Source organism: Polypterus senegalus, chromosome 2, assembly GCF_016835505.1.
Source record: "Polypterus senegalus isolate Bchr_013 chromosome 2, ASM1683550v1, whole genome shotgun sequence".
Taxonomy (NCBI): domain Eukaryota; kingdom Metazoa; phylum Chordata; class Cladistia; order Polypteriformes; family Polypteridae; genus Polypterus; species Polypterus senegalus.
This window is the reverse complement of record NC_053155.1, coordinates 128,522,223-128,550,043: the sequence shown is the minus strand read 5'-3', so window position 1 is coordinate 128,550,043 and position 27,821 is coordinate 128,522,223. Positions and strand designations below refer to the sequence as shown.

Genomic DNA, 27,821 nt, shown 5'->3' with positions numbered 1-27,821 from the left:
GGGTTTGTCTCCAGGTACTCCACTTTTAAAACCATATCTGAAAAGCTTTAGAGTTTAGATTAATTGTTGACTAAACTGACTCACTGTGCGTGCAAACATAAGTGTATATGTGTGTGATTGGCAGGGCCAGCACTACATTAATGCAATTATCTAGGGGGGCTATCATAATGTGGAGAAAAACCCAGGCAACATGGGTTAGCTACCGAACAGTTGGTTGGCACAATAATAAGCATGGCCTAGGGAGTGACCCTGTAATGGAGTTGGCACCATGTCCAGGGTTGCTTTCTGCCCTGCTCTTAGAACTACCTGCCACCCTAACTTGGATTATGTCGAATGAGTGTCTGACTGACTGAAAAGTGTGTATATAGACATATGAAATGAAAAGGGATGGAACAGTAATAAAACAAAGTGTGTCCAATTAAGACTACACGTGTATATCTAGAAATGAAAAAAAGTTAAAAGCTGATTCAAATTTCTAAATACATATTTGAAAGAGTTAATGATAGGAGGCAGCACAAATAAAGTCCAAGCTTGTAGAAGTGTCCACTAGCGTCTTTCCCTTAATGTCAAACCATACACCATCCTATAATATATTTTCAATGCTATTTTTTTCATGACAAACGTCGCCATGTATTAATTCACCTTGGAAAACTGTATTCTTAATTACGAAATAAAGACAGAATATCAGAGGCGGGATTTCAAAGAGTGAACTGCCTATACGCACGGTCCCTTTAAGAAGGCTCTGTGGCGGTGCAGTCTGGGAATGACAGTCCGCTGCGCTGTCTTGAGAGGCACTACCCCTTGCTTTCCTATTGAGAACATCAAGAACAACTACCTTGGGTATTTTGTAAAGTGTAAAACTATAGTTTCCATTTATCATTTTCAAGTGGATTGCCGCTGGAGGCGTTCGGGAGGAACGTTACCTAAAATGGGATTTAGCTGATGCTTCATTTTTGGACGTCTTTTGACGGGATCGGCTCGCCATGCGCAGCAGAGTAGTAGAATCGGCTCAACTTTATCGGGCGCTGCTGAGCAAGTCTGAAATGCAATTGCGCTGATACTGGATGTAACGCAGGCCGGAACTCCGGTTCAAGCGGCTTGTTTGGAAACGTTTTCGAAGAAGAAACCGAACATCGCTTGCATTCATTAAGTGTGTAGCTTTTATAAACACTTTCACAAGAGTCCAGTAGAGCTGCATGTACCAATCCTAATATGCAGATATAATAATAGACCTGCACGTCTATGTGCGGATAGTCTACGAAAGACAGTTGAAAGTTTTTTTTTTTGTATTCTCCTTTTCTCGTGGGTACTGCTTTAAACGTGTGTTTGTCGGTATTTTTCACTGTCTAAACTCTCACCAGCAACGGCGGCGTTCTCTTTGTACAATGCTGGTGACGCTGGGATACTTCTGACAACTGGACTCCTGTATTATGCGCCACTATGTCCCTTCTGGAAAGCATCCTGGCTTACCTAGATGCTGGTGACATGCAGTGGTTCTGCCTGCTCACCCTCTTCGTCGCCTCTCTTGTGACCGTGGCAGTCTACTTTGTGCAGTCCGCACTAAGCTCCTTTCGGTTCCGGGAGCGCCGCGGCGCAAACTCGGCAGCAGGAGAAGCGGCCGCTCTGCTCGATTGGGTGCTGGCGCTTCCGAGTTGGAGAAGGCAGTGGCGAAGAGCCTGGCTGGCAGCTATCAACGAAGAAGCCAAGCGACTCGAGGTAAGTAATACTGAAATTTGATTTTTTTTCCCCCAAAGTGACTTGTTTTAGTTATAGACTTCGTTTTGCGGTCGTTCGCTCATCATTTACTGAAGCTGCCTTACAAGTCACACATGCCTACCTGCGTCTTTACCGATCTCACTGGAACTCTATTTTAAAACATCTGTCGTGTAGGAAGCTCATTACTTAACACTCGTAGATATGCAAACTCGGGTGGATCCAAATCACCAACCTAAGTGATTAAAGAGGTGGAACGGAATCTCATGTGACCGGATTTCAAATGGCATTACATTATCACTAATCACTCCTTCACCAGGTTCCTTACACTTCCTTTGTAGCAATGCATCAGTAAAGTATTTAGATATGGTACGTGCATTGGCAATCGCTATACATGTTTTTACATCAGTCACATTTCTTATTGCAATTTTAAAGTGATAAGTATCTACAGAGGTTTATAAAATAATCTGAGCGTTTACATAAATTCGTAGCAGAGTAAAGTATACATCAATTCTAAAACAACAGTTGACAAATAAGTTACTTAAAGTTGAATAAGTTAAACAGACCCTACTAACATTATTAAGCCGTTAGGAGCAAACATAACCAGTTCTGCAATCCAATACCTTTCCCATTTTAATCATTTTTTTTGTCCAGTATTGTTGTGATTGGTTTATGCTACCTTAGAAAAACTTTGGCCGATGGTGAGTAACACCATCAAAATCTTATGTTCATTTTGACGTTTTGACTTTTAGATGTGTAAATATTTGTATATGTAGCATATTTCGACAATGCAGCACAAATCGTCTGAACAACGGCTTTTTAATTAAAATTTCCAGTTTATACTTATGTAGAACAGTCAGAAAAGTGTTGCTTGTATTTTTTTATTTGTTTACTTACAAAGGTTTTCTTTTAAGTGTGATATATGAAAAAAATGTAGCTGTCATCCCACTTGGCATCATTTACTCCAGTGTGCCTGTTTATCATAGCATAGCTGTTTTAACAACTTGAAATGAAAAAATAAACTGAGTGTTAAGGGGTGATTATTGATACCAAACCACAAAACATTTAACTTTTTCAGATAAGTAAATACACATATTTATACGTTTATACAGTTTCCAGTAAAACAGAAGGGAAACCAAAACGAAAATTCTAATTAAATAGTATTATCCATTAATGGAATACTCCATCGAAACATTTATATATTTTTTTTCTATGTTACCTGTGTAGTTTGTAGAAATAGATAGATATAACCGTGAAAAAAAAAATCTCATGTTTTCCTTCTGAATCTGTAAAAAAAGTTTATGGTATAATAGAAGCCAGTAGTGGCCAATGCTGTGCATTGGAAAACAATGCGAAAAAAGAAAAAAACAAAATTCTTATGTTACTTGTGTTGCATAATCAATGTCAGTTATTCAATTGTATGTACAAAACATGTAAAATGTGTTTTTGCAAAAATATTGCTAAATGCATCAGCACACATTATTAACACAAACTTCAAAGTCTCAAGGGAGTCCTTGTTTGAATTGATGACAGGACTTACAGTATCACCAACAAATGATGGTTAGAGGTGGATCTTCAATTCAAAAACTGACTCCCATGTAGCTTTAGCTTCTTGTTAATGATCTATGCTGATTATTCTGGAAGTATATACTTAACTGTAGTTAAGCAAAAATGCATTTTGTATGTTTTGTGCATACAACTGGATAACTGACTTGTGGGTTATGCAATATGAGTAGCGTTAAACTTTTCTTCCTTTTTTTCTATGGATCTTTATGTTGTTTGCCATTGTACAGCATTTGTCACTATTGACCCCAGTTATATCACCAACATTTTTTTTTCTCTCCATTCTACACGAAAACATGTGTTTAAACATTTTTCTTGGTCACTACTACCATCTATGTGAGGTATGTAAGATATTAAATATTTGGATGGAGTATTCTTTTAATTGTACAAACTGGCTCCCAAGTAAAACTGCTTGATATAAAGCCTACAGGCTACACATCTCTTTAAGACAAGGGTTCCATGTAACTGAAGCAATGAGTGGGCATTAAATCAGAGAATAATATGAGAGTTGAAACTTCCATATGGAAATTGGTAAACACTTAAAATGTTGTTAAGATCAACACTTCTTCTTTGAATCTAGTTGTTAAGTTTGACATGAGAGTAGGATTTCATCAAGAATGCAGCACATTAAAAGCTCAATATACAGTGCCTAAAAAGAATTCACTCACCCTTTTATTCACAATAGTTTTCTTTTTTTACAGCATTAAATCACAGTAGATTTTCTTAGGCTTTTTTGCCTTTAATTACCAGGAAAAAAATCCTTAAACTTTAAATTGAAAGTTCTCTACGGTGTGGTTTAAAAGTATTAAAATGATTAAATCTAAAATAATTTATTTCTGAGGCATTCAACCCTTTACTATGCCCCTGAATCATCACTGGTGCAGCAAGTTGCCTTTAGAAGATCACTTGTATGCAGTCAAGGTGCTTTGAGTGATTATAGTATAAATTCACATGCATTTGGTAGGTCCAGCTGATGGTGCATCAGTTTCTAGTTTTTTGTTTTTTTTTCTTTCCTCTAAATGTGTTCCACCACATGAGTCTAGTGGTCCTCAACATTATACTATCAGAGCAGAAAGATACATATATTTTTTGTTTAAATTTGCTCTGATATGGCAGTCCATTATATAGGTATTTATTTACAACAGCCAGGCTACTGCCTGACATTCAAGTTATGAAATGAACTTGGGTCCCGGTGGATCTGTTCACCACTGGTGCACACATTCTGACTTTCGTATTGATGGTAAATGTAAAATTTTCACAAACTTTGCCTTGCATTGGTACATGGGGAAGAGTCACAGTAGAGGTCTGCATGGTACTAATATTTCTCAGTCCTGCACCTGACAAAGATCTATCCTATTTCTGTATACTTTAATCTGCTCCAGCAAAAGTTCCCTGCAGCCCCTGCTTTAAATGTTACTCTTTGAAAGATAAATGAAAATCGGGACATAGTGTATGTGGATTTTTAAGACTGCAACACCCACCAGTAATCACTATTGTTTATCTGCAACTATGCATAGTCGCCACAAAGCTTGTAACAATTCACATGAAACTTCAATAGTAAAAAAGATGCCTCAGTGACACAGATGTTCACATACTTTTTCTAATCCAGGTGCAGCTGCTTTTGTAGTTTATTTTTTAGAAGGGCCACTTTCTCAGAGGTTCTTCTTTGCGCTGAAGACATCTCCTATATCTGCTAAAAACTGTTTAGTACCACTCTGTAAAACCCTGCCTCTCATCATGCAAGTAATGCAGAATTTCTGTGAAACTATATTTACCTCACAGGATTAATGACCAAGAACAACTGAGAACTTTATTAATGAATAAAAGGAAAATCGTATCTATGGTTTTATCTCCACTTTTTACGTAAAATTACCTGTGCTCGCTACCAATAATATTATTTGATTTTACCACAATCCTTTTGATAACCTTTACATTGCTGTTACTGGTAGTATATGCACAGGGGTATATACTACTGCGGAGTCTCCTGTTCGACCCTGGTGGTCTGCAGTTACTGCAGGTTTTTTTTCCCCAGCCTATTTTTTTAGTTCAAGTCAGTTATTGCTCAAGCAAAATTTGGGTTCTTTATTTCAGTCTTAAAACTGTTGCAATCAGTGTTTTTAATTGGTTCATGTTTTCTTAACCAGCAATCATTTGCAAATGAGATGCAAATAACAAACCGAGTAGTTCATTATCTTAACTCACTGGTTTTCAAGTTCATCCATAAGGGCCCATTATAGCTTCAGGTTTTCATCCCAGCTAACGTCTGGTTTGAATTGGACACATACCTTGATTATGCAAGCTGTTATTTCCTAGTTTCTGCATTTTGTTGGCAATTTATAAATTGTAAAACTGGGTTCACTGATTTCTTATTGGAATGTATCGAGTATTCATTCACATTACATGGGGATAATTTAGTGGGTTGTATATTATTGTTTTTAGAATCTCTATTTTCATTCTCACCATCATCCTGATTTTCCTGTTATTCTTGTTATTTATCCCGTAATTTACTAATGAGTGGGTTAGTTATAAATTATTGTAGCCTTTTAATATGATTTGCTCTTGTGTATCATCTGCTTCCCATTAATGTTTAACCGAATCACTGATTTGTTGGAAGAAAAACCTCTACTGTAACTTCTGGTCTCTGGTGTGAGCCGCCTGTAGACGGGTTTGCAGACAGCCTGCTTGTTCTTCTCCCGAATATAGCCAAACCACTGTTGCAGGGTAAGAAGACATGAGGGACAGCTCCACCGTTTTCTTCCCCTGGCTCCTGCCAAGGCATGCTCTGCATCTAATGTAACCATGCTCTCTTTCTACCACCGTTCCTATTCTGCAGTTTCTGTTTTAAGTGCTGAAAAAGCTGGATGGGCTCTTGCTTTTACCTGCATCGTCTTTTTGGAAAGTTTGCATTTTACTTTAGTTTGTTCAACATCCTCTGTTTCATATCTGAACCAATTCCACACCACCGACTTAACATTACAGCCTTGTAGAATATGTAGAATGAGCACATTCTTTGCATTGGTATTATAATGCTCCTTCCACATATTTTGAGGAACAAAACTACACTGACAGTTCACTGTGCAGAAATCAAACAGGTTTACTACTACCAACAAAAACACTCACAGAAACAATAACTCAATTGCAAACTTGGTTTACAAACCTCCCATTGTTGTAGCATGGGAGGTGTCCGTCACTTAAGTCCTTACATTTTCTTTCTTTTTTTTTTCTTTCTTTAAGCAACTTGCACTTTTAGCCTCCTGTTTCAAAGTCATGCCAGTTTGTTGGCGCCTTTCGTGTCGCTATCCTGCAGACACTGGCAAGCTCTGACACAGCTGATAAGTTCATTGTCCTGCACACAGCCTGTCTTGTGGCACTATCACCTTCCAAACTGAAAAGCACACTAGTTCCACTTGATGCTCTATTTTCATCTCCAATTCCCACTCCTCAGCATCTTTGTTCCTGAGAGTGGGTTAATTTAGTTCCTCTGTGCTCATCTATAGCAGGGCTCTAAGTAGCCCTGTTTGCATGCCCCTTGTCAAAACTTGATTCTTGAGGCACCGTGTTTCATGGAGATTTTTGTCCAGATCATTGCAATATGTTTTAACTGTACCCACCTGATTAGCTGATCAAACTGATGCGTTTGCTCAACTGTTTAAGTGGAACTTTTGGTAAAAAATGAAAAAAAATGAAAACCAGTGCAGTTTGCATTTGAATATCATTTTACAACATTAATTTGAATTAAAAGGTTTAATTGAAAAAATCACTGAGCCCTGATTTCACAGTCTGTATATCGTAGCTTGCTTTTACCATTACTGATACTTCTGACCTCCTACTTGACCAATCTGTTACTACTTAAATATTAAAAAAAAATCTCACTGGGCCATCTTTTTCTTTTTTTTTTTTTTTGTTTTTTTGCAATAATTTTTCACCAACTGCCTTTTAGCTTTCCTAATATCCTTTTTAACTGTTTCTCTCATGCTCTCAAATACCGTATAGGTTCGAGCTGCAGATGTTTGTCTGATATTCCATATACAGCTGTTTTTACCTTTATAACTTTTTTACCTTTTCATTTATCCACCATAGAGTTCTTTTAAATATTCTCCTGCTTCTCAATTGTGGGATACAATTGTCCTGTTTTACATGTAAAATACTTTTAAACCTGTTCAACATCTGTTCAGTTGCAGCATGTTTACACTCAAAAGCCTATCCCTATTTATCTTATTTAGGCTTTGCCACATTTCCTGTAAATTTCCCCTACAAAAATTATTTTAGTTTTTAAATATGCACTCTGCCAAAACACTGAAATATACTACATTCAATCTACGGGACTTGTGCTTCTGAAAAACATCATGGAAACAGAAACTCTGGATAACAAAGCATTGAACCAATGGTATAAATGGGGATAATACACTTTTGCTATCCATTAGCATAAACACATATAGTGGTATGCAAATGTCTGCTACTGTGACTAGTTAAGTGAGAAGATGAACTGATCACCAAAAAGCATAAAGTTAAAGATAACACATTTCTTTAATATTCTGAGCAAGCTTACATTTTTATTTCCATGAAAGGGCCTGAAGCAAAAGTTTTGGCACCCAATATGGTCAGTTAGTTAGTAAGACCCCCTTTAGCAGATACTTGGGTTGTCTTGTGTCCACTGCTCTTTTGAGTTCTATCAATAGATTTTCAATGATGTTTAGGGTGGGGGAATGTGAGGGCCAGGGCAAAAGTCTCAGCTTTTGCCTCTTGACGAATTCCATTGTAAATTATGAGGTGTATTTTGGATCATTATTTTATTTTAGGACCTATCCTCTTTTTACAGATGATGTGATCTCTGCTTCCAGAATTTGCTGGTATTTACTTGAATCCATGCACAGCATCCACCTTCTGACAGCACATCTAAACAAATGGCTCTGAGGCTAAGGATCTGTGCTGGTATCCGGAGGGTTGCTGTGTCAAGTTTCCTTTACTGCCAGAAGAGATCGTACTCTACTAGGCCTTTGAGCAAGGCCCTTAAACTGCAATTGCTCTGAGGGTGTTATACAATGGCTAACCCTGCTCTCTGACCCCAAGGAGTATGCGAAAACTAACACATTCCTAATAGAAGAAATTATATAAAGTGAAATAAAGAACAAAAAAAAAATAACTGCAGTAAATTCACATGACTGTCTAATTGGAAATGCCAGAATGTGGACACAGCATTTTAACACTTGGTATATCCATATCCCACAATGCTTATTTAAACTGTGTTTGCTGTTAGTTATGCCATATAGTGAGGCAGCAGTCAAAATGACAGACGTATTGTACCAGACATAAGCACTTCTCAAACATATGGAGCCAAACAGCTGCAGTGGTCTATGTGTGTATGCTATCTTTTCCCTTGCAGGTCTCATTGCAATGTGCAAATTAATCATTAAGCTTCAGTACGTTGTATTTCTTAGGTCCTGTGTCAATAACAGCAATTTTAGCTTTTTATTTTCTCTCAGATTATTTTGTTGAGTTTCTTTTGCTGTCTTCCTGCAACCCCATCTGTTTAGAGCGTCAGGACTGAAGGAAGTTGGGGGCAGGTTTTTAGAAAGAAACCCTGTGGGTGTAGCCTTAGCAGGAGCACATTTTGCAGCTATTCACTACAAAGTGTTAACGAATTATCCTCTGATATATACTGCTCAAAAAAAAGTTAAAAAAATTAAAGGAACATTTTTTAATCAGAGTATAGCATCAAGTCAGTGAAACTTCTGGGGTGTTGATTTGGTCAGTTAAGTAGCAGAAGGGGTTGTTGATCAGTTTCAGCTGCTTTGGTGTTAATGAAATTAACAACAGGTGCACTACTGGGGCAACAGTGAGACGTCCCCCAAAACAGGAATGGTTTAACTGGTGGAGGCCACTGACATTTCTCCCTTCTCATTTTTCCTGACTGTGTTTTCACTAGTTTTGCATTTGGGTATGGTCCGTGTCACTACTTGTAGCATGAGGCGATACCTGGACCCTAGAGAGGCTGCACAGGTAGTCCAACTTCTCCAGGATGACACATCAGTATGTGCCATTTCACAGTCTAAAGGGGATGGATGAGATTCCAGGAGATAGGCGGTAACTATTGGAGAGCTGGACAGGGCCGTAGAAGTTCCTTAACCCATCATGCAAAATTACCTCTACCAGGCCACGGGTGTGAATATGTCTGACCAAACAATCAGAAACAGACTTCATGAGGGTAGCCTGAGGGCCTGACATCCTCTAGTGGGCCCTGTGCTCACTGCCTGCCACAGTGGAGCTTGATTGGAATTTGCCATAGAATACCAGAAGTGGCAGGTCCATCACTGGCACTCTGTGTTTTTCATAGATTAGAGCAGGTTCATCATGAGACATGAAAGGATCTGGAGAAGCTGTGGAAAACGTTATGCTGCCTGTAACATCGTTCAGCATGACCAGTTTGGTGGTGGGTAAGTGATGGCCTGGGGAGGCATAACCATGGAAGGACTCACAGACCTCTACAGATTAGACAACGGCACCTTGACTTCCATTAGGTATTGGGATAAAATTCTTGGACCCATTGTCAGACCCTATGCTGGTGCAGTGGGACCTGGGTTCCTTCTGGTGCATGACAATACCCGGCCTCATGTGGTAAGAATATGCAGGCAGATCCTGGAGGATAAAGGAATTGATACCATTGACTGCCCCCCATGCACTCCTGACCTAAATCCAATAGACCATCTCTGGGGCATTATGTTTTGGTCCATCTGACACTGCTAGATTGCACCTCAGACTGTCCAGGAGCTCAGTGATGCCCTGGTCCAGATCTGGCAGGAGATCCCCTAGGATACCATCCGTTGTCTCATTAGAAGCATGCCCCGAAGTTGTCAGGCATGCATACAAGCGCATAGGGGGCAAGACGATTTTGAGTTGCTGCATTGAAATTTCGGCAAAATGGACTAGCCCGCCACATCATTTTTTTACTTTGATTTTTGGGGTGTCTTTGAATTGAGCTCTCTGTAGTTTAATAATTTTCATTTACATCAAACGATGTGGCATCCTTTCATTCCTAACACATTACACAGTCCATATCAGTATAGATATCTGCATGATGTTTTCAAAGTGTTCCTTTCATTTTTTTGAGCAGTTTATATTCTTGTTCAACAATCACATCTGGCCCTGCAAGACTAGGGGTATCTATAACACTCTTTAATATTTAGAGTTGATCCTTATTTCTTTGTAGTCAAAAACAAATATCACTAAGCTATAGCTCACCATCTAATTGAAGAATTCTTATACTCAAATGCAAATTTGTTGCTTTTGAGTGAATCAATATATTGCTTTTGTTCCATTTTATTTTATTAAAAAAGAAAGGAAGTTAAAGCAATATGGTACTAAATGTGTAATTTTGTCATTTACTAGATTAGTCAACTTCACTATTCCTATAAAGAAAAGTAGTATTTTACATATTTTGAAAAATGGTTAATTCAAATTGCTACACAAGGCAGGCTTACCTGTCCTGAATGTTGTCATCTGAAACTGCCTAATCATGCTTTAGCATGTACTTGCAAGGCTTTAAGCTTGTTTATTTAACTAACACATGCTGTGAGATTTGTAAGTTATTTTGGTAGTTTCTTGTTGTTTTTCTAAATTGACAAGTTAGCTGAATGACTTGCTTAAGATAGCATAGTAAGACTAGGATGAGCATTTAGATGGTAAAGAGCAAATGTTCAATGCCTTGACAAGTAGACTACCCTGAGGCTGACATGTTTTTTATTAACAGCTTTAGCAAAAATGTTATCCTGCATATTTCTAATTTTAAGAAGCGATCATTTAAGGTCTATACAACATCCAATGTTTTGTGAAGAAATAGTTTTCTTTAGGCAACATTTTGCAGTATTAAAACAAAATACAGTGGAGTCCAAAATTCTGCACATCTGTAATGATAGTATAGCTGTTGTTCATTTAAATGTTGAATTCAGAACAAATTATGTCAGACCTTTTTTAACCACTGTTGTATACAGTCATGGCCGAAATTATTGGCACCCCTGGAAATTTCCCAGAAAATGCACCATTTCTCTCAGAAAATTGTTGCAATTACAAACATTTTGGTATCTCATGTTTATTTCCTTTATGTTCATTGGAACAACACAAAAAACAGAGAAAAAAAAGACATCTGACATCATGTCACACAGAACTCCAAAAATGGGTCGGACAAAATTATTGGCACCTTTTCAAAATTGTGGGTAAATCGTTTTATTTCAAGCATATAATGCTTGTTTGAGCTCACCTGTGGCAGGAAACAGGTGCTGGCAATACAGCAATCACACCTGAAGCCAGTTAAAATGGAGAAAAGTTGACTCAACCTTTCTGTTGTGTGTCTGAGTGTGCCACACTAAGCATGGGGAACAGAAAGAAGAGCAGATAATTGTCTGAAGACTTGAGAACAAAAATTGTGGAAAAATACCTACAATCTCAAGGCTACAAGTCCATCTCCAGAGATCTTCATGTTCCTTTGTCCACTGTGCGCAACATAATCAAGAAGTTCACAACCCATCACACTCTAGCTAATCTCCATGGACGTGGATGGAAGAGAAAAATTGATAAAATACTGCAATGAAGGATAGTCCGAATGGTGGATAAACAGCCCCAATCAACTTCAAAACATATTCAACCTTTCTGCAGACTCAGGGTGCAACAGTGTCAGCTTGAACTATCCGTGGACATCTGAATGAAATGAAACGCTATGGCAGGAGAGCCAGGAGGACCCCACTGCTGACACAGAAACATAAAAAAAGCCAGACTGGAGTTTGCCAAAATGTACTTGAGGAAGCCAAAATCCTTCTGGGCGAACGTCTTGTGGACAGATGAGACCAAGGTAGAGCTTTTTGGTAAAGCTCATCATTCTACTGTTTACAGAAAATGGAATGAGGCCTACGAAGAAAAGAACACAGTACCTACAGTCAAACATGGAGGTTCTAAGATGTTTTGGAGATGTTTTGCTGCCTCTGGCACTGGATCCCTTGACTGTGTGCAGAGCATCATGAAATCTGAAGACTACCAAAAGATATTGGGGCGCAATGTAGGGCCCAGTGTCAGAAAGCTGGGTCTGCGTCAGAGGTCATGGGTGTTTCAGCAGGACAATGACCCCAAACATACCTCTAAAAGCACCCAGAAATGGTTGAAGACAAAGTGCTGGAGAGTTCTGAAGTGGCCAGCAATGAGTCCGGATCTAAATCCGATTGAACACTTAAGCAGAGATCTCAAAATTGCTGTTGGTAGAAGGTGCCCTTCAAATCTGAGAGACCTTGAGCAGTTTGCAAAAAAAAAGAGTGGTTGGAAATTCCAACTGAGAGGTGTAACAAGCTTGTTGATTGTTATAGGAAGCGCTTGATTTCAGTTATCTTTTCCAAAGGGCGTCCAACCAAATATTAAGTTTAGGGTGCCAATAATTTTGTCCAGCCCGGTTTTTGAGTTTTGTGTGAAATTATATCAGATTTGGCTTTTTTTCTTTGTTTGTTTTTAATTGTTCCAATGCTCATAAAATATATACATATGTGTATACCAAAACATTTGTAACTGCAACAATTTTCTAGGAGAAATGGTGCATTTTCAGAGAAAATTCCAGGGTTGCCGATAAATTTTGGCCATGACTGTAACTAATGGAGCATTTTTAGGAAAAATCAAATGTGCACATACTTTATCATTGTAGGGTTGTAACTTTGTTCAAATTTAATTATTCACTGTTCTAAACATGTACAAAAGTAATTTGACGTCCGCTGAAGTAATTCTGTGTAACCCTAAACAGAAGTAGATTCTGTAGGATTTTCGAAAGTTTCACATGAACAAAGTATCTCTTTATTTTGGTAATATGTTGCTTTGTGTTACATACCCCACAGTTACTTCTGCATGTTGTGAATGATTTTTTTGGTGCTCTTTCTAAAGTGCCAGTATATTAAGATCAGTTTAAAGTAGAGTGTGTTATTTCCTGTAAAAGCCCACACATGTAAGCTTAAATTTGAGTTTCTTTTTTAACTGTTTCACATCCTTATCACATAGTTAGGATTTACAACAACAACTAAGATATAATGATAGTCCGCTTTAATTGCTTAATACTTTGTGCAAACCAAGGCCCCTGTAAATTGGTCATACCTTCATGTAAAATTAACATTGTTAAAAGTAAGACCTACCTTTGTATATTTTTTTTTGTCATTTTTTTTTATTTTTAAAAAAAGTTATTCTTTCAAACATTGGATATTTAATAACTTCATCTCTTTATAAATCAAAGACGTCACGGATTTAAAAAAAAAAAAATTAGAATCCAAAAATAGTGGTAGGCATGACATTGCCTAACTTTCATTTGCAGTTTACTTTGACTTTGTGGATTGAATCAAATAACGGCAAATTAGTACCTGCGTGACAGGCTATACATGCTCTGCCGTGTGCACCAGCTACTGCTGTCATCTACTAAACAAATCTAGTGATTCATTGCTCACAATATAATATGATTACACATAAGGAGGTCCCTGAAGGCTAAGATCCTAACCCTTGTAATGTAATCATATAATCTTGCCATCTCTAAAGCATGCAGTGTTTAATATAAAATATGCCAGGGACTTGCATTTGGCAATATTTGAAATCTCTGAACATCCATCCATCCATTATCCAACCCGCTGTATCCCAACTACAGAGTCACGGGGGTTCTGCTGGAGCCAATTCTAGCCAATACCGGGCGCAAGGCAGGAAACAAACCCTGGGCAGGGCGCCAGCCCACCACAGATCTCTGAACATCTGTGCCTCAAATACAACCTTTTACTAAAATATTTGTGATATTACTGTACAAGCAAGTCAAAAATTTCATTGAAAGAAACCTGAGTTACTTTCTAGGCTTTCACTATTTCCTATTTGTGTTTAATTCTCAAGACATAGGAATGAACTCAAACTGTAATATCTATTGAAAGGCAGAGAGAGTTGAAGGAATGTGGCCTTTAAGTCTGAGTTTTAATGTAATCCTGTATTTTATTATCCCTAGGGAAATGTATATTCTTTGTTAATCTTTCAGAAACTGTCCATTACAGACCCACATATGTATGCCTTCAAGTGTCTCCTTTCTTGAGGCACATTTTTTTTGGTGCTAGATTCCTAGTCAGACAATCATAAAATCTCCAAATCCTTTCCCTGCTCTTACCTGATGAAATGTAAATGATTAATGAACACTATTATAATAACGTATGGTACACTGTTAGCCTGCCATCCCATCTTATCCAACTGGAAGAATGCTGATCTGCTCACTATTACGTAATAGGGAAAGGAAACCCTGTTTTACTAGCATTTAGAGAAAATTAAACACATCTAATGAAGATAAACTCTGTATTTTTTAGAATCATCTAAATGAACCTGCTGAGCCATTTCTAATCCATAGGCTATGTCAGTATTTATGAACGATTACTTCATCTTCCCATTTTCACACTCTATCTCCTGCTCTGTGGTTAGTAAGTATCAGTGTATAGTAGGCATCTTTAGAGATATAGTATTTTCTTGCTTTGCTGACCTGTAGTGATTTGCAGTGAAATTCTGAATGAAATAAAATCTACTAAAATATTACTTGGTGTCATTTGATATGTAGTAATGGGATATAAGTAAAACTCACATATTCGTTTTGATTTATTTAAGCTTTTCACCTGTCTTCCTTGCTCAAAATCTTTGGCAAGGACAGACATGCTTCTGATATATTTAATATTTTTATTTATTTATTTATTTATTTTTAAACTAAGGATTGTCTCATTTTACTGCTTGTTCACCTGGAGTACTTCCAGTGGAATAATGTGCCATGTAGATTAACTGTGTCTAAAGGATAGATTTCAAATCCACAGGAAAGTGCTTGCTGCAGCAATAGGATTTCCAGCTTCAAGGTTTTCTTAATTTCAGTCATTGTCTATAAACAATATGTTCCGTGCATCTAAATATTTTCCAACTTCCTATCTGGCAGACATCTACTTTTTAAGTTTAACAGAAGCCTAGTACTTATAATGAACACTCTTACTGATGTATGCATGGCTTTTGAGCATTTTTGACTGAAATTTATAAAGTGATTATATTCTATGCTTTCTTTTGTAGTGTTGTCTTGTTAACTGTTTAGTAAAAAAGTTGTTTCATTTGTATTAGAATTCACTGTGCCTTTTCAGTTAAAATTGAGGCATAGAGTTTGCTGTACCGTTGGAATACCTTGAAGTGTTGTTTTTTTATGATTTATTCATTATTTTTAGTATTTATTTTCTATTATTATTTGGTACATTATATTATATGATGTTATACTGATTCATTTATTATTCTGCTGACTTTCTTCTGAATTCATATTTGATTTCAAAACTTACCTTTTTTGTTATTAAATAAATGGTCATTGCTATTAGTTATTTCTCAGTTTAGTGTAAAAAAATTTTTTAGAGAGATGAAAATGTTTTTCTCCTATGGACACCTTCTTCTGTAACCTGGTTTGCCATAAAACAGAGCAATTATTTCTACATAACCCTAATATCTTCACGTTGGACACAGTCCTTTTGAAGTTGTTTACATAAATTCAGACGTTTTCTTAAGTGCTCTTTTATTACATCTTATTAACCCTTTATAGTATTGTATTTTTTTAAAAAATGGAACAAAACTGGACATTTTATGTTTTCTTTCCTCCCTTGTCTTTTAAAATCATTAACATCCTATCATCTACTATAAGTAATAGATGGGAACTTTTAGAACAGATCTGCTTTGTGTGTGTATGACCTAATGAGTTGGTGAATTTCTTCTAGAGATCACAGTCTTGTTAAACCAAGAATATAGTTTTGTTGATACAGTATTGTAGTCTGTAATATTAACAGCTTTTTGTATTCTTTTCAGGGATCTTCTCAACTTATATTTGAAGAAAATAACCTTGAACAGTTAGAATTGGTGGTTATAAATGTTTCCAGCTTTAGAGAGATAAATCAGTGCAAGGTAAGACATACAGTTCTTGAGTAATTGGAGACTAATCCTTTAAGAAGACTTACATTTTTTACCATATACTCCATCTCAAAAATGCCTTGTCAATATGTCCGTTGTTTTCATGTTGTTGTTATTTGGGTGATGTAGCACTTAAGCAAGCAGTTGTTGACATGTCCTCTGTCAGACCAACATGCATGCTTGCAGATTTTGTTTTCTTTAATTGAAGCATACGTTTAATCATTGATCTTTTCTACATGTTTTAAGTCTGGCAGTGTTCCCCAAGGACTTAGTATTATAGATTTATACAAAGAGAAGCGATTTGAAAACAGATTGATATAGAAGCAGTTTGCTTTTAGTCTTCAATATGATTGATCCACAGTACATAAGATTTTGCAGCAAAGATCTACAAGTGTTAATTTAAATATTAAAAGGGTGACCACACAAGATGTTGGATCACTGTAGCTCCTGCATCAGGCATATTATCAATTAATGAAATTTACTATGTCTTTTCCAGAATGCATAAAAAATACGTTTTATACATCTTTTGTTTTGCAAATGAATTCAGTAAGTCAGTCACCTCTTGAACTCTGAAATAACAGATATCCAAATCACTTAAATTGAGCACATTATTGTTTATTGTTTGGGAAGATGTTCACTATGTGAAAGTTTGTATTATAAAGAGTAAATGGCTTGGTGTTTGAATAAGGTTGATGATATTTTCCTGGGCTGCTCCAGAATTATTAATGACCAGACAGAGGGGTAACATTACATGTGAGAGAATACTTAATTTTTTTTTATAACTGCAGAAGGCTTATATGGTACATAAACTGCATAATTTATAGATAGTTGGGCAAAACTGTGGTTTCAAAAGTAAAGTCTTTAACAACTAACTATACTTACAGTAGGACCTTTTCCAGTCTTGCCTTATAGTTTGGCATGGGTGCTGAAAATTAAACCAAAATCAGTCTTTAGTTGATTCAAAAAGTATTCAAACCCCTTTGCTTTCTGCACACTTTATTGTATTATAGATTTAATTTTAAATAGATAAATTTGTTGTTTTTACCCAACAATCTACACTTGTAAAATTTCCCATAATGACAAAGTGAAAACACGCTGCTATAAAGTTTTACGATTTAAAAAAAAATAATAATAATCTGAAATCTCTCATTTATATAAATATTCAGACACTTAATACAGTACTTTGAAGAACCCCTTTTGGAAATAATTGTTGATTCAAGTCTTCTTGGGTAAATTTGTACAAACTTTGCACACCTGAATTTTGGCAGTATATTCACTTTCTTCCTGGCAGATCCTCTTAAGCTTCATTAGGCTGGATGGGAAGCATTGTATACTGTAATGAGTTCAGGTCCTTCTACAGATGTTCTATGTGGTTTAAGTATCTTCTTTGGTAAAGCTACTCAACAACAGTCAGAAACTACTCCAGCATTGTCTTAGCTGTATGCTTCAGGTCATTGTTGTGCTGAAAGGTGAACTGTTGACCCAATCTGAGGCTGCATGAATTCTTTAGTAGGTCTTTTTCAAGGACATCCTTTCCACAATTCTGACCTGTCTTCTTGTCCCTTCAGGTGGGAAGCACCCCAATAGCATGAGGCTACTATCGTGCTTCACCACAGGAATGGCATTAGGCATATGATGAGCAGTTCTTCCTAAGCAGTTAAATTTTTGTATGACCAGCCAAGAGAGTCGTAGAGCCCTTTAAGTTCAAGAGACGTTTTACTGAAAAGTGACTTCCATATAGCTACTCTACTTATGAGGGTCAAAAATAATGAGTTTTTTAGTATATTAAACTAGGGGGTTCTCCCCACTTGCTTTGCTCGTCAACCCCTAACCAAAGAATTCACGCTATAGCCTTAGGAACCGCTCGCTGTAAAAACTTTTTATTTTAATAAGTTTTAAGCACAGGGAAAAACATGAACATTTGAAAAACCTGTAATTTAATAAACAACCAAGAAAAGTAACATTGCAGCAATGCACACTACAAACCAATCTCTGTAAACAGAAGTGAAGTGGAGGTTAAAATCCAATAAAAAAAAAAGTCTGCATTAAATACAACGCTCAAATCAGTCTCTTTAAAAACAAGCCTGGTGTATTCTTTAACTGCCTTCTCGGCCTTACATGGCCAGCCCTCTCTCTCTTGCTCGCTTGCGCTCTCTCTCTCTCTCTCGCTCACTGCACAGGGAAAGACTGAACACGTGCGGAAATCATCGGCGCGTACAAACTGGAAGGGGAAACTGGCTTGTTCCTCAACCGAGTGTGTGGTCGTGAACAGATGCAAAATTTGGCTAACTTTTTGGTCGTATCCCGATTTGTACATGTTCCGAGACGTTCATGTAATTCCAAATATGTTGTGTATACAGTGTTAAGTGATCAAGTAAACAGAGAAAATTATTATTGCTCAAAATACAGCAGCATAAATTGTTGTTGCACCTATTAATGAATAGTACATTACATATTATATATTTAATTTACAGTGCATCCGGAAAGTATTCACAGTGCATCACTTTTTCCACATTTTATTATGTTACAGCCTTATTCCAAAATGGATTAAATTAATTTTTTCCTCAGAATTCTACACACAACACCCCATAATGACAACGTGAAAAAAGTTTTCTTGAGATTGTTGCAAATTTATTAAAAATAAAGAATTGATAAAGCACATGTACCTAAGTATTCATAGCCTTTGCCATGAAGCTCAAAATTGATCTCAGGTGCATCCTGTTTCCCCTGATCATCCTTGAGATGTTTCTGCAGCTTAATTGGAGTCCACCTATGGTAAATTCAGTTGATTGGACATGATTTGGAAAGGCACACACCTGTCTATATAAGGTCCCACAGTTGACAGTTCATGTCGGAGCACAAACCAAGCATGTGAATGTCCTTGGGTGGCCCAGGCAGAGCCCAGACTTGAATCCGATTGAACATCTCTGGAGAGATCTTAAAATGGCTGTGCACCGACACTTCCCATCCAACCTGATGGAGCTTGAGAGGTGCTGCAAAGAGGAATGGGCAAAACTGGCCAAGGATAGCTGTGCCAAGCTTGTGGCATCATATTCAAAAAGACTTGAAGCTGTAATTGCTGCCAAAGGTGCATCGACAAAGTATTGAGCAAAGGCTGTGAATACTTATGTACATGTGATTTCTCAGTTTTTTTATTTTTAATAAATTTGCAAAACCTCAAGTGAACTTTTTTCACGTTGTAATTATGGGGTGTTGTGTGTAGAATTCTGAGGAAAAAAATGAATTTAATCCATTTTGGAATAAGGCTGTAACATAACAATGTGGAAAAAGTGATGCACTGTGAATACTTTCCGGATGCACTGTACTAGTTGATTCTGGGGTTTGTAAGGGGTGTATTCTTGCTCCTACCTTGTTCATTACTTACATGGACTGAGTGTTGGGCAGGGTCGTGGGGTATTTGTTAATGAAGAAAGATTCACTGATCATGATTTTGCTAATGATTCTTTGATATTCATGGAGCTAATAGAGGCTCTGATTGGGGCTCTCGAGAGACTGAGTAAGGAGTGGTATATGCTTGCAAGCATCCTGGATAAAAACCATGGTCCCAGCCTTTAATGACGTCTTGGACACAGCCATCAGCAGTGTGTCTGTTTGCACAGAGAGTGTTGACCATGTCGAGAGGTTTACTTACCTCGGAAGCGACATTCATGTCTCTGGTGAGTCTTCCTATGAAGTCAGTAGATGGATTGCGAGAGCATGGGGTGTCTTGAGTCTGCTGGAAAAGGGGTGTGTGCTTGTCTTATCATGATATTTCCCACTACTTACCCTTGACCTAAGGATAAGTGTAGTCATCAGCTTTGTTACCGGGTTGGTCTACTGTCTCACTTTAGGATTAACACGCACATATGTAGATATACGCATACACACAGAAACTTAACAGTGCCCTGTGAATGACAAACACACCTGGTTAACATCTAGCACTTTAAACTACACAAGTGCCTTAGGAATAACACGGCCTGTCACTCTTCTGGTACTTCATGAGATTTACTTATTGTCGTCACAAACAGCATACAATATTTTAAATATATCTCAGATGTAAATATTACTTTAGTCTCTAGGAATACATAGAAAGTTTCAAGATCTTTGATTATAGGCCATTTATCAACCAAGAAAGGCTTATGTGCTATTCCCCACTATTGGGTGGAGCTCACTCCATCAGACTTTAATAAACCTTGCAGCACAGAGTGCATGACAAATTTCTGGCTGCACCAGGTACTCAAAGAAATCTACTTTATTACTTCAATCACTCTAGACCAGTGGTTCCCAAACTCGATCCTGGGGACCCAATGAGGCTGCAGGTTTTTGTTCCAACCAGACTCACAATCGGTGACAATAATCAATAACAACTGATCTCATTTAATTAGCTGGTCTTTTTTAACTCTTCTATTATTCTGCATTCAGAAAAATAAAACAATATGGTTTTTACATTTATAAAACATTTAGAAATATTTCTATTTTTTCTAAAGCTATATAAATGCTTAACTCTGTTTTTTTTTTTTTTTTTTCGCCCTATACAATTTCTAGTATTAGGAATTTGTTAGTTTTCACATACCCCTTGGGGTCAGAGCGCAGAGTCAGCAATTGTACAGCACCCCTGGATCAATTGAAGGTTAAGGGCCTTGCTCAAGGGCCCAGAAGAATAGGATCTCTTTTGGCAGTGACGGGGATTCGAACTGGCAACCTTCGGGATACCAGAGAAGATCCTTAGCCTCTTTTGTTGTTTTCCTATTATTTTCCCCTTTTCCTTAGTAGTTTGCTCCCTTCATTTAACTCTAATAGTGACAATTAATAACCAGCACAGCAGACACCTGGGATGATGAAAGCCGCAATGACTCAAGTGTCCGACCCGCTAATTAGTAAATAATCAATTAAATAACCAGAACACCTGGAAAAGCAGAATGAAAATTAGGTTGAAAATACTGTTAGTAACTTAAAAAAATACATATTCCTCAAATAACTGGTTTGTACATTTTAATAAAAATCTACCAAACTTTGTTTTGGAGTAAATGTAGAAATTACAAACTGAGAAACTGGGAAATAATGACTCATTTAATTAGGCTAAAAGTTCAATAAAAAACGGAACTTTGTTGGAACAAAAACCTGTAGCCAAAGTGGGTCCCCAGGATTGAGTTTGGGAACCACTGCTCTAGACATGAAGACAAAGCATAGAAAGTTAAAAAGCAGCGTGGTATTTATTACATGAATAATAATAGCAAATAGAACATAGAACAAAGAATAATAGAAAATAAGAGTGATAGTAAAGTCTGGGGATATATATATAATTATATATAAAAAAATATGAATGTCCCAGGGCGGCATTGATCTAGCACTTGAAGTTATTCATGAGATGCTTTGCTGACGCTCAAATGAAACCGCTGCACGTTGCTCTCGCCCTCCTTTGACATCGTGCTGATCTCTTCTGATGTCACTCTCTTCTTTCCATTTAGTCCATCATATTTATTTTTAAATGCTATGGGAGTTTCGCAAGATGTGATTGCTACCTGCACCTGTCAGGCTCTTTTCCCAAACAATACAGTTTTTTATGTTTTAATAAGTTTCCTGTCTCAAGCTGTAAACCAATTTAGTCCTGGTGCCCCTCCCTTCACACGTGATAAAATCATCCATATAGCTTGAGGTATCTCCCGAGTTCCTCCTCAGATCAAACAAATGGTACTGTGATTCAGGAAAACATTGCTTTAGATGTTAGTCGTCCATGCAAATGACCTGTATATAAGTTCATTTGTTCTGTTGTCTTGAGCAAAATATAATGAAAATATAAACAAAAATTAGCAGATTTTGCACATCACAACAGTGGTGCTCCACATATTGTTGCAAATGGACGAAGGTCCAAGTCTTTAGAGTCCTGGTGCGTCCTGTTTTGCTATATTGTTGCCAAGTTGGAAGCTATCCAGTGACCTGAGACGGAGACTGAACTCTTTCAGTACCTTCAGTACAGCCAAGAGGACACTAATGTAACACCTGGTTGCAGCAGATAATGGTCATTTCCAAAGGGTGTGACTGCACCATGTGTCTGCCTGCGGGTTTGCCAGCTGGGATCCCAAGCTATTTCGTCGTGTGGCAGGTCCAAAAAAACCTTCCCGCGGCCCTTCACCCCTGGGCCCGTCACCTACCTCCTGCTACAACCTGTGGTGCTGGTTAGCGTGGCGGCATCTGGGGGCTGACTTTTGTGTCCATCTGGCTTTTTTCTTCCCCTTTATCCTGGCGTCCCTAGGAGCTCCCTGGTGGTTGCCCTACGGCCTCCCTGCTGCGTGTGCACGCTTCAATGTGCTGTTTCGGGGTGTGCCGCCTGCGCAGCTGTGCTGTACGTGTGCCTCCGCTGCTGTGCCGGGTGCTTACACAAAATTTTTAAACAGGTCCTGGCCCAAAAACACGGACCGTATATCCTGCCGGCTACACCAGTGTAAAAAGGACGCTATATAGCACCCGACCCGACACAGATTCGCACAGGAGGCACGGGTATAATAAAACAAGTATTTCTTTTTCTTCAGCTGGAGGGCATGTCTTCCCCATAATCCCTCCAGCCACAACACAGTCCCAAACACAGTACACCAACAACAACATTTATTTATATAGCACATTTTCGTACAAAAAGTAGCTCAAAGTGCTTTACATAATGAAGAATTTCTCCTGTTTTAGCACCCCCTGGTTGCGCCTGCAGAACCCCACAGAGGTGCACAGAACTCCAACCCCCATGAAGCCCTGGGGGAGTCCGAGGCACCACTGCAACCCAGGGAGGCTGCCATCTAGCATCCAGAGAGAGATACTGGGCTTCCCACCCTTGTCCCCCTGGCAGATGTGGTGAAGGGGCGTCCCAGCCAGGTATGGGCCCCGGCCATCCATCACACTGTCAATATTGACTGTACACATAAAGTGTGCAGCTTGCTAAATGACTCAAACACAATTTTGGTCAAATTCTAAGGTTAAATTATCCCAGATACATAAATTCAAGTAATGAAAAGGCAATTTTTGGTCACCCCAGATTGCAAAACTATCAAGTAAATAAAAGTAATGTCTGGAAAACATATACTTTAAACTGCAAACAAAAACATGCTTGTTTGTATTTCTAAACTGTAATAAAATACTAAAATTTGTTCTTACCTAATAATATCAGTACACACACTTTAAATAGGCATTTTCTTATTAATTTTGGGCAAGGAAGACATGCCTGTCTACTGTTTCAAGTGTCAAAGCTATTTTGTCAGAGGTTAAAATACAACATGCCTGGGCTAAAACTTCCTTTCAGAGGATGAACTGGTTGTAGGAATGCTCAAGTACCATTTTCTAGGCAGACTTACTCTTGAGAAGTTTCCCTTTTCCACCACTCCAGGGGATCTGTTCCACTGCCTGCTTCTGGCACTAGTAAGTAGATAACAAACTCTTTGTAAATTGCCTTCATGTCACAGAGTGCTATACTGCAGGGCTGTGCTGTCTTAAAGAAACTGCCAAGTGATTTCCGATGCTTCTCTGTAGGTAGAGCAGTTAGAGCTTCATCAGCACTTCCCTCTGCTTCTGTCTCCTGAGGTAGATATGCCTTGCTCTCCCTCCAGTGTTTCAGTAGCTGTTCTCATTTTAATAGCCCCTGTCTTACCTCATTATAACCTCAATAACTGAGGTTTGAGCCGTGGATCAACCAATGTGACAATGTCAAGGAGGTCGTCAGTTGTGGGGCCTGTATATTTTTTGTTGTTTTACTATAACTGTTATCTTAATGTCTTTTGTAAGTTTTGCATCAATCCCTAACATTTTGAAAATATGTGATGTGAAGCGGGGGATTCAAGGCAACATTCATGGACTCCAGTATATCCAGATCCTTCCAGGTTGACACTAAATGTCTGGTTTTCTTGTCAGCCCCGAGTACTTGTGAGATGGCCCAGTGTTGCTCCAGTATCCTTCCAGTGATTTTTTTGACGTGAACCCCACCTGCTGGGAGTCTGTCACAAGTTTGTGTGAGGGCAGATGATGTTCCTTCTGAGCAACAAGCAGGTCTCTCATCTTTTTCTATGAGTAGGAGTAAGTGGCAACCTCTTTCTTACAAACATTAACAACCCTCTCTGTCCTCTTATCTTTACGTGCCCTTTCTGAGAAGGAGGGGAATTAAAATGGAAAATACCATCACATCACTGTAAGTAAAATAAAAGACTTCAGAGATAGTGATCTATAATGAACATTTTTTTGGTAATGTGTTTAGCTCAAAACAAGAGGAAGATTATAGCTATGACAGAAAAAATACTTTGCATCAACCTTACTCTTTCTAGTAAATTATTTTTTTATATTTTATTGTTCTTATTTTGAGGCTACATATGATAATCAAGCAGCGATACAGTAAAATTTAAAAACATCTTTCACCATACTGAGGTGAGAACAGTAGCTGTGAAAATAACTGCAATTACTCTAAACATAAACTTACCAATTACTGATTACAGCTGATGGCAGAAGCACTGCAGTCTCATTCACCCATCCAGTTGTGGCCTTCACTATTTGTCCCATTGTCCATTGTGATACTGTAGCGAACTCCACTAATTGATGGTTGAGGAGTCCGACACACACAAAAAACTCCTTCTAATAGGAAATTATTATTATAATGTCTGAGCACCGACAGAACCTTAGACCCAACTTTGATGTTCCCCAGATGGAGTTGTTTATATCAAAAAAAGAAATACACACCTAACAATTGTTTAACCAAAAAAATATATATATATATATATTATAAAGCACACCAGTAATAACCCTTCATTTAAGTCCCTCCTTATCCAAAAAATATACACCCAGTAATAGACCAACCCCTTATATACTATACAGACAGACAGCAAGAAAGAAAGCCCAGAAAAGCACCCAAGATATATCCTTTAAACAACACCCCCCCTATATTCAAAATAGATATCTATAGCAATACACATATATACACATATATACAAATATAAAATTATACCCACAGAGTCACAATCCCCCCATGTTCCCCATTCCCTTTTATATAAGGTTGATTTAAAAAGAGTCTAGCCACACGGCCTGGGAAGTCCGTGAATAGTCCAGTAATCTAGACAACTCCGTTCCGCTGCCTAGTAATCTGATTTATAAGTAAAAGGAGCGATCTCACCGGCTTGGGGACGATCCTTCGTTAAGAGATGAAATCTGTCTCACCCGGGAGTCTGAGCGTTAACGTCCTTCCATGGCCGCTACCCTCAACAAAAAATATACTTGAAGCCGTGCACTCCGAAGATGCTTTCCTGTTAGCCCGCACTCCTTTTTGTTGCGTCCAACCGTGAACTTCGGAGCCTTCCGTGCTTTTACCAAGCGCTTCTTTTACAAATTCCGTTCTCCTTCCCAGCTTCTTCTTTTAACAACCTTTCTTCTTCCTCCGCCCTCCTCGCTTCCTTTCTTTTTCTTCTCTCTCTCCCCTTTAAACTACGCGCCTCCTTGCCTTTTAAGGAAGATTTTAGCCAGGACCCACAGGCGCTGTTTGGACCCCTACTCCCCTTAAAGAAATATTCCCCAGTCAATAATTCCTCTGGGCATACACCCTAAAGGAAGCATGAGGCAGAAACGGTTAAAAGAATACACAACCATGAAAACATGTGACAACCGTTACAATACAAACTTGTCTGTCTTACCTCTCCAGGAGTTGATTGCACACATCAGTCTATTCTGCTTATGAACAGTTTATCGCAGTTTCTTAAATTTTACATGGTGTATTGAATTTTAATATTTATACATATGTAAAGTTACAATGAGTCTGCCAAAGTAGAAGTGCACTGTATATGGAAAAAATAAAATTGAATGCATAGTTTAGCTTTACAATAATCCCCTTGACCATTAGATGTTCTTGGTGCTTGTATCTTTTCTGTGTGATGTACTAATTGAGAATCAAAGTATAGGATTTGAATGGCTGAAGTAAATTTTATGTGAAAAGTAACTGCCAGTAAACAATATAATATACTAGCTGATTACCCAGTGGCTTCACTCACTGAGTGCAAAGGAAAAAAATAAAATGTGGTATATAAATTATTAAACAGTAACACATTAACATTTAAGAAGTCAAGATACATTGAGCAGTACTGGAGTGTTTTCGGGTAATGTACATTTTAAAGACGCTATAACACAACAGGTAAGTAGCACTAACAGCAGCTTAAATGTATTTGGATCATCTCTCGGTAGCAGATCCCTTGTGAAAGACGCTACACGACCGCTGTGGTATAGAAATTACATTTTCTATGCGATCCTGCAAATTTCTGCCTGACAACCTTGCACTACACTACGTGCCTTTGATTTAAGAGAAAAATTATTCTGAGAAATGTGGACGCTGCCCTTCCGTGCTTAACGGGCAGAAGGTCCAAACAATTCCCAAGTCCAAAACTTAACATGAAGAGGTCAGCACATCTTCTTAGATGTAAACCCTCCATTATCTTAAAAGAATTTATCTCAAAAGCAACCTTGAATGTTGCGGGGCTTTAGTGACCTGAACTCGCCTTAAGGGACAGTAAGTAGTCGTGAAGCGCAATTTACAAAGAGAGTTTTGCTTCGATGACGCCGATCACACTCAGTCACGATGATTTCCTCTCTCCCAGGAGCCAACGGGGCACTCAAAGTGTCACAAACAGTGCGAGAAGAGAGGACATGTACATTAACAGGACAAGACTGTACATTAATCTAATGTTACATTTTTTTAATCCCTTTCAGGTTGCACGCTGTGAAGTTGCTGGTGAAAGTGTGTCTCTCTCCGTTAATGTAGCTCATCGAACTGCTAACAAAACAGAACTACAGATGTATGATGTTAAAATCCAGCCACTACAACTTCAGGTAATTGATGACATAAATACTTTTCTGTGACTTGTCTTAGCCTACATGTAGCAAGTACAAATAAAACAGATTTGACTTTCATGAAAGTGCTAAAAGACTGGGAGTAGTGTCTGAGTTTAATCTAAAGTTTAACTGTATTTACCTAGCATGATGAAATATTCTTGAAAGTCTTCACTATAGCAATTACATTATTGTAAAAGTAAGATTTGCGGTTTTATTTTTTTATTTTCTTCTTCAGCCTCTGCAGGAAATTTGCAGTTAACTATACAGGCTTCCAAAGTAGCATAACAGCACCCGTTTGATACAACTAATTCTTTATATTACAAGCATTCCCAGATAATAGTCTTTTCTGCTGCAGATTAAGCTAGATACTGCTTATCTGCAGTGATATTTTAAAGACTTAATTAACAAAAAAATAATACAGACATATATTTGAGGATTTTACGAATTTTTTTCTTAAAATTTTAATGTGTATCATTCATACCAAAAATTAAAGGAATTTCTTTTAACACTGAATAATAAAATATAATGAATGCTTCTTTAGGTCTATACACACACAGCCATTTTGTTTTGCAACATTTAGTTCAACTAATTTATTTGTTGAATAGCTGTTGATATATTTGGTGGAATAATATTTTTGGCTTGCAGTGAAATGTTGTGAGACACAACAACTTCAACAATGGAAGGCATCTAGTATGTGTTTGTTATATGCTTATCCTAGTCCATAACTATCCAAAAGTAGTGTAACATTACTA

At 37.8% G+C, this 27,821-nt stretch overlaps 1 protein-coding gene across 1 annotated transcript in view; it reads left to right on the top strand.

Moving 5' to 3' along the window:
• The first annotated feature begins 758 nt into the window (after nt 1-758).
• The window catches only part of LOC120523342 (C2 domain-containing protein 2), a 107,678-nt gene continuing 80,615 nt past the window's right edge, over nt 759-27,821 (top strand). The window contains exons 1-3 of the mRNA XM_039744579.1: nt 759-1,716; nt 16,129-16,224; nt 26,947-27,066. Of these exons, the coding sequence (XP_039600513.1) occupies nt 1,441-1,716; nt 16,129-16,224; nt 26,947-27,066 (492 nt within the window). The 5' untranslated portion in view covers nt 759-1,440. The remainder of the gene's footprint in view (nt 1,717-16,128; nt 16,225-26,946; nt 27,067-27,821) is intronic.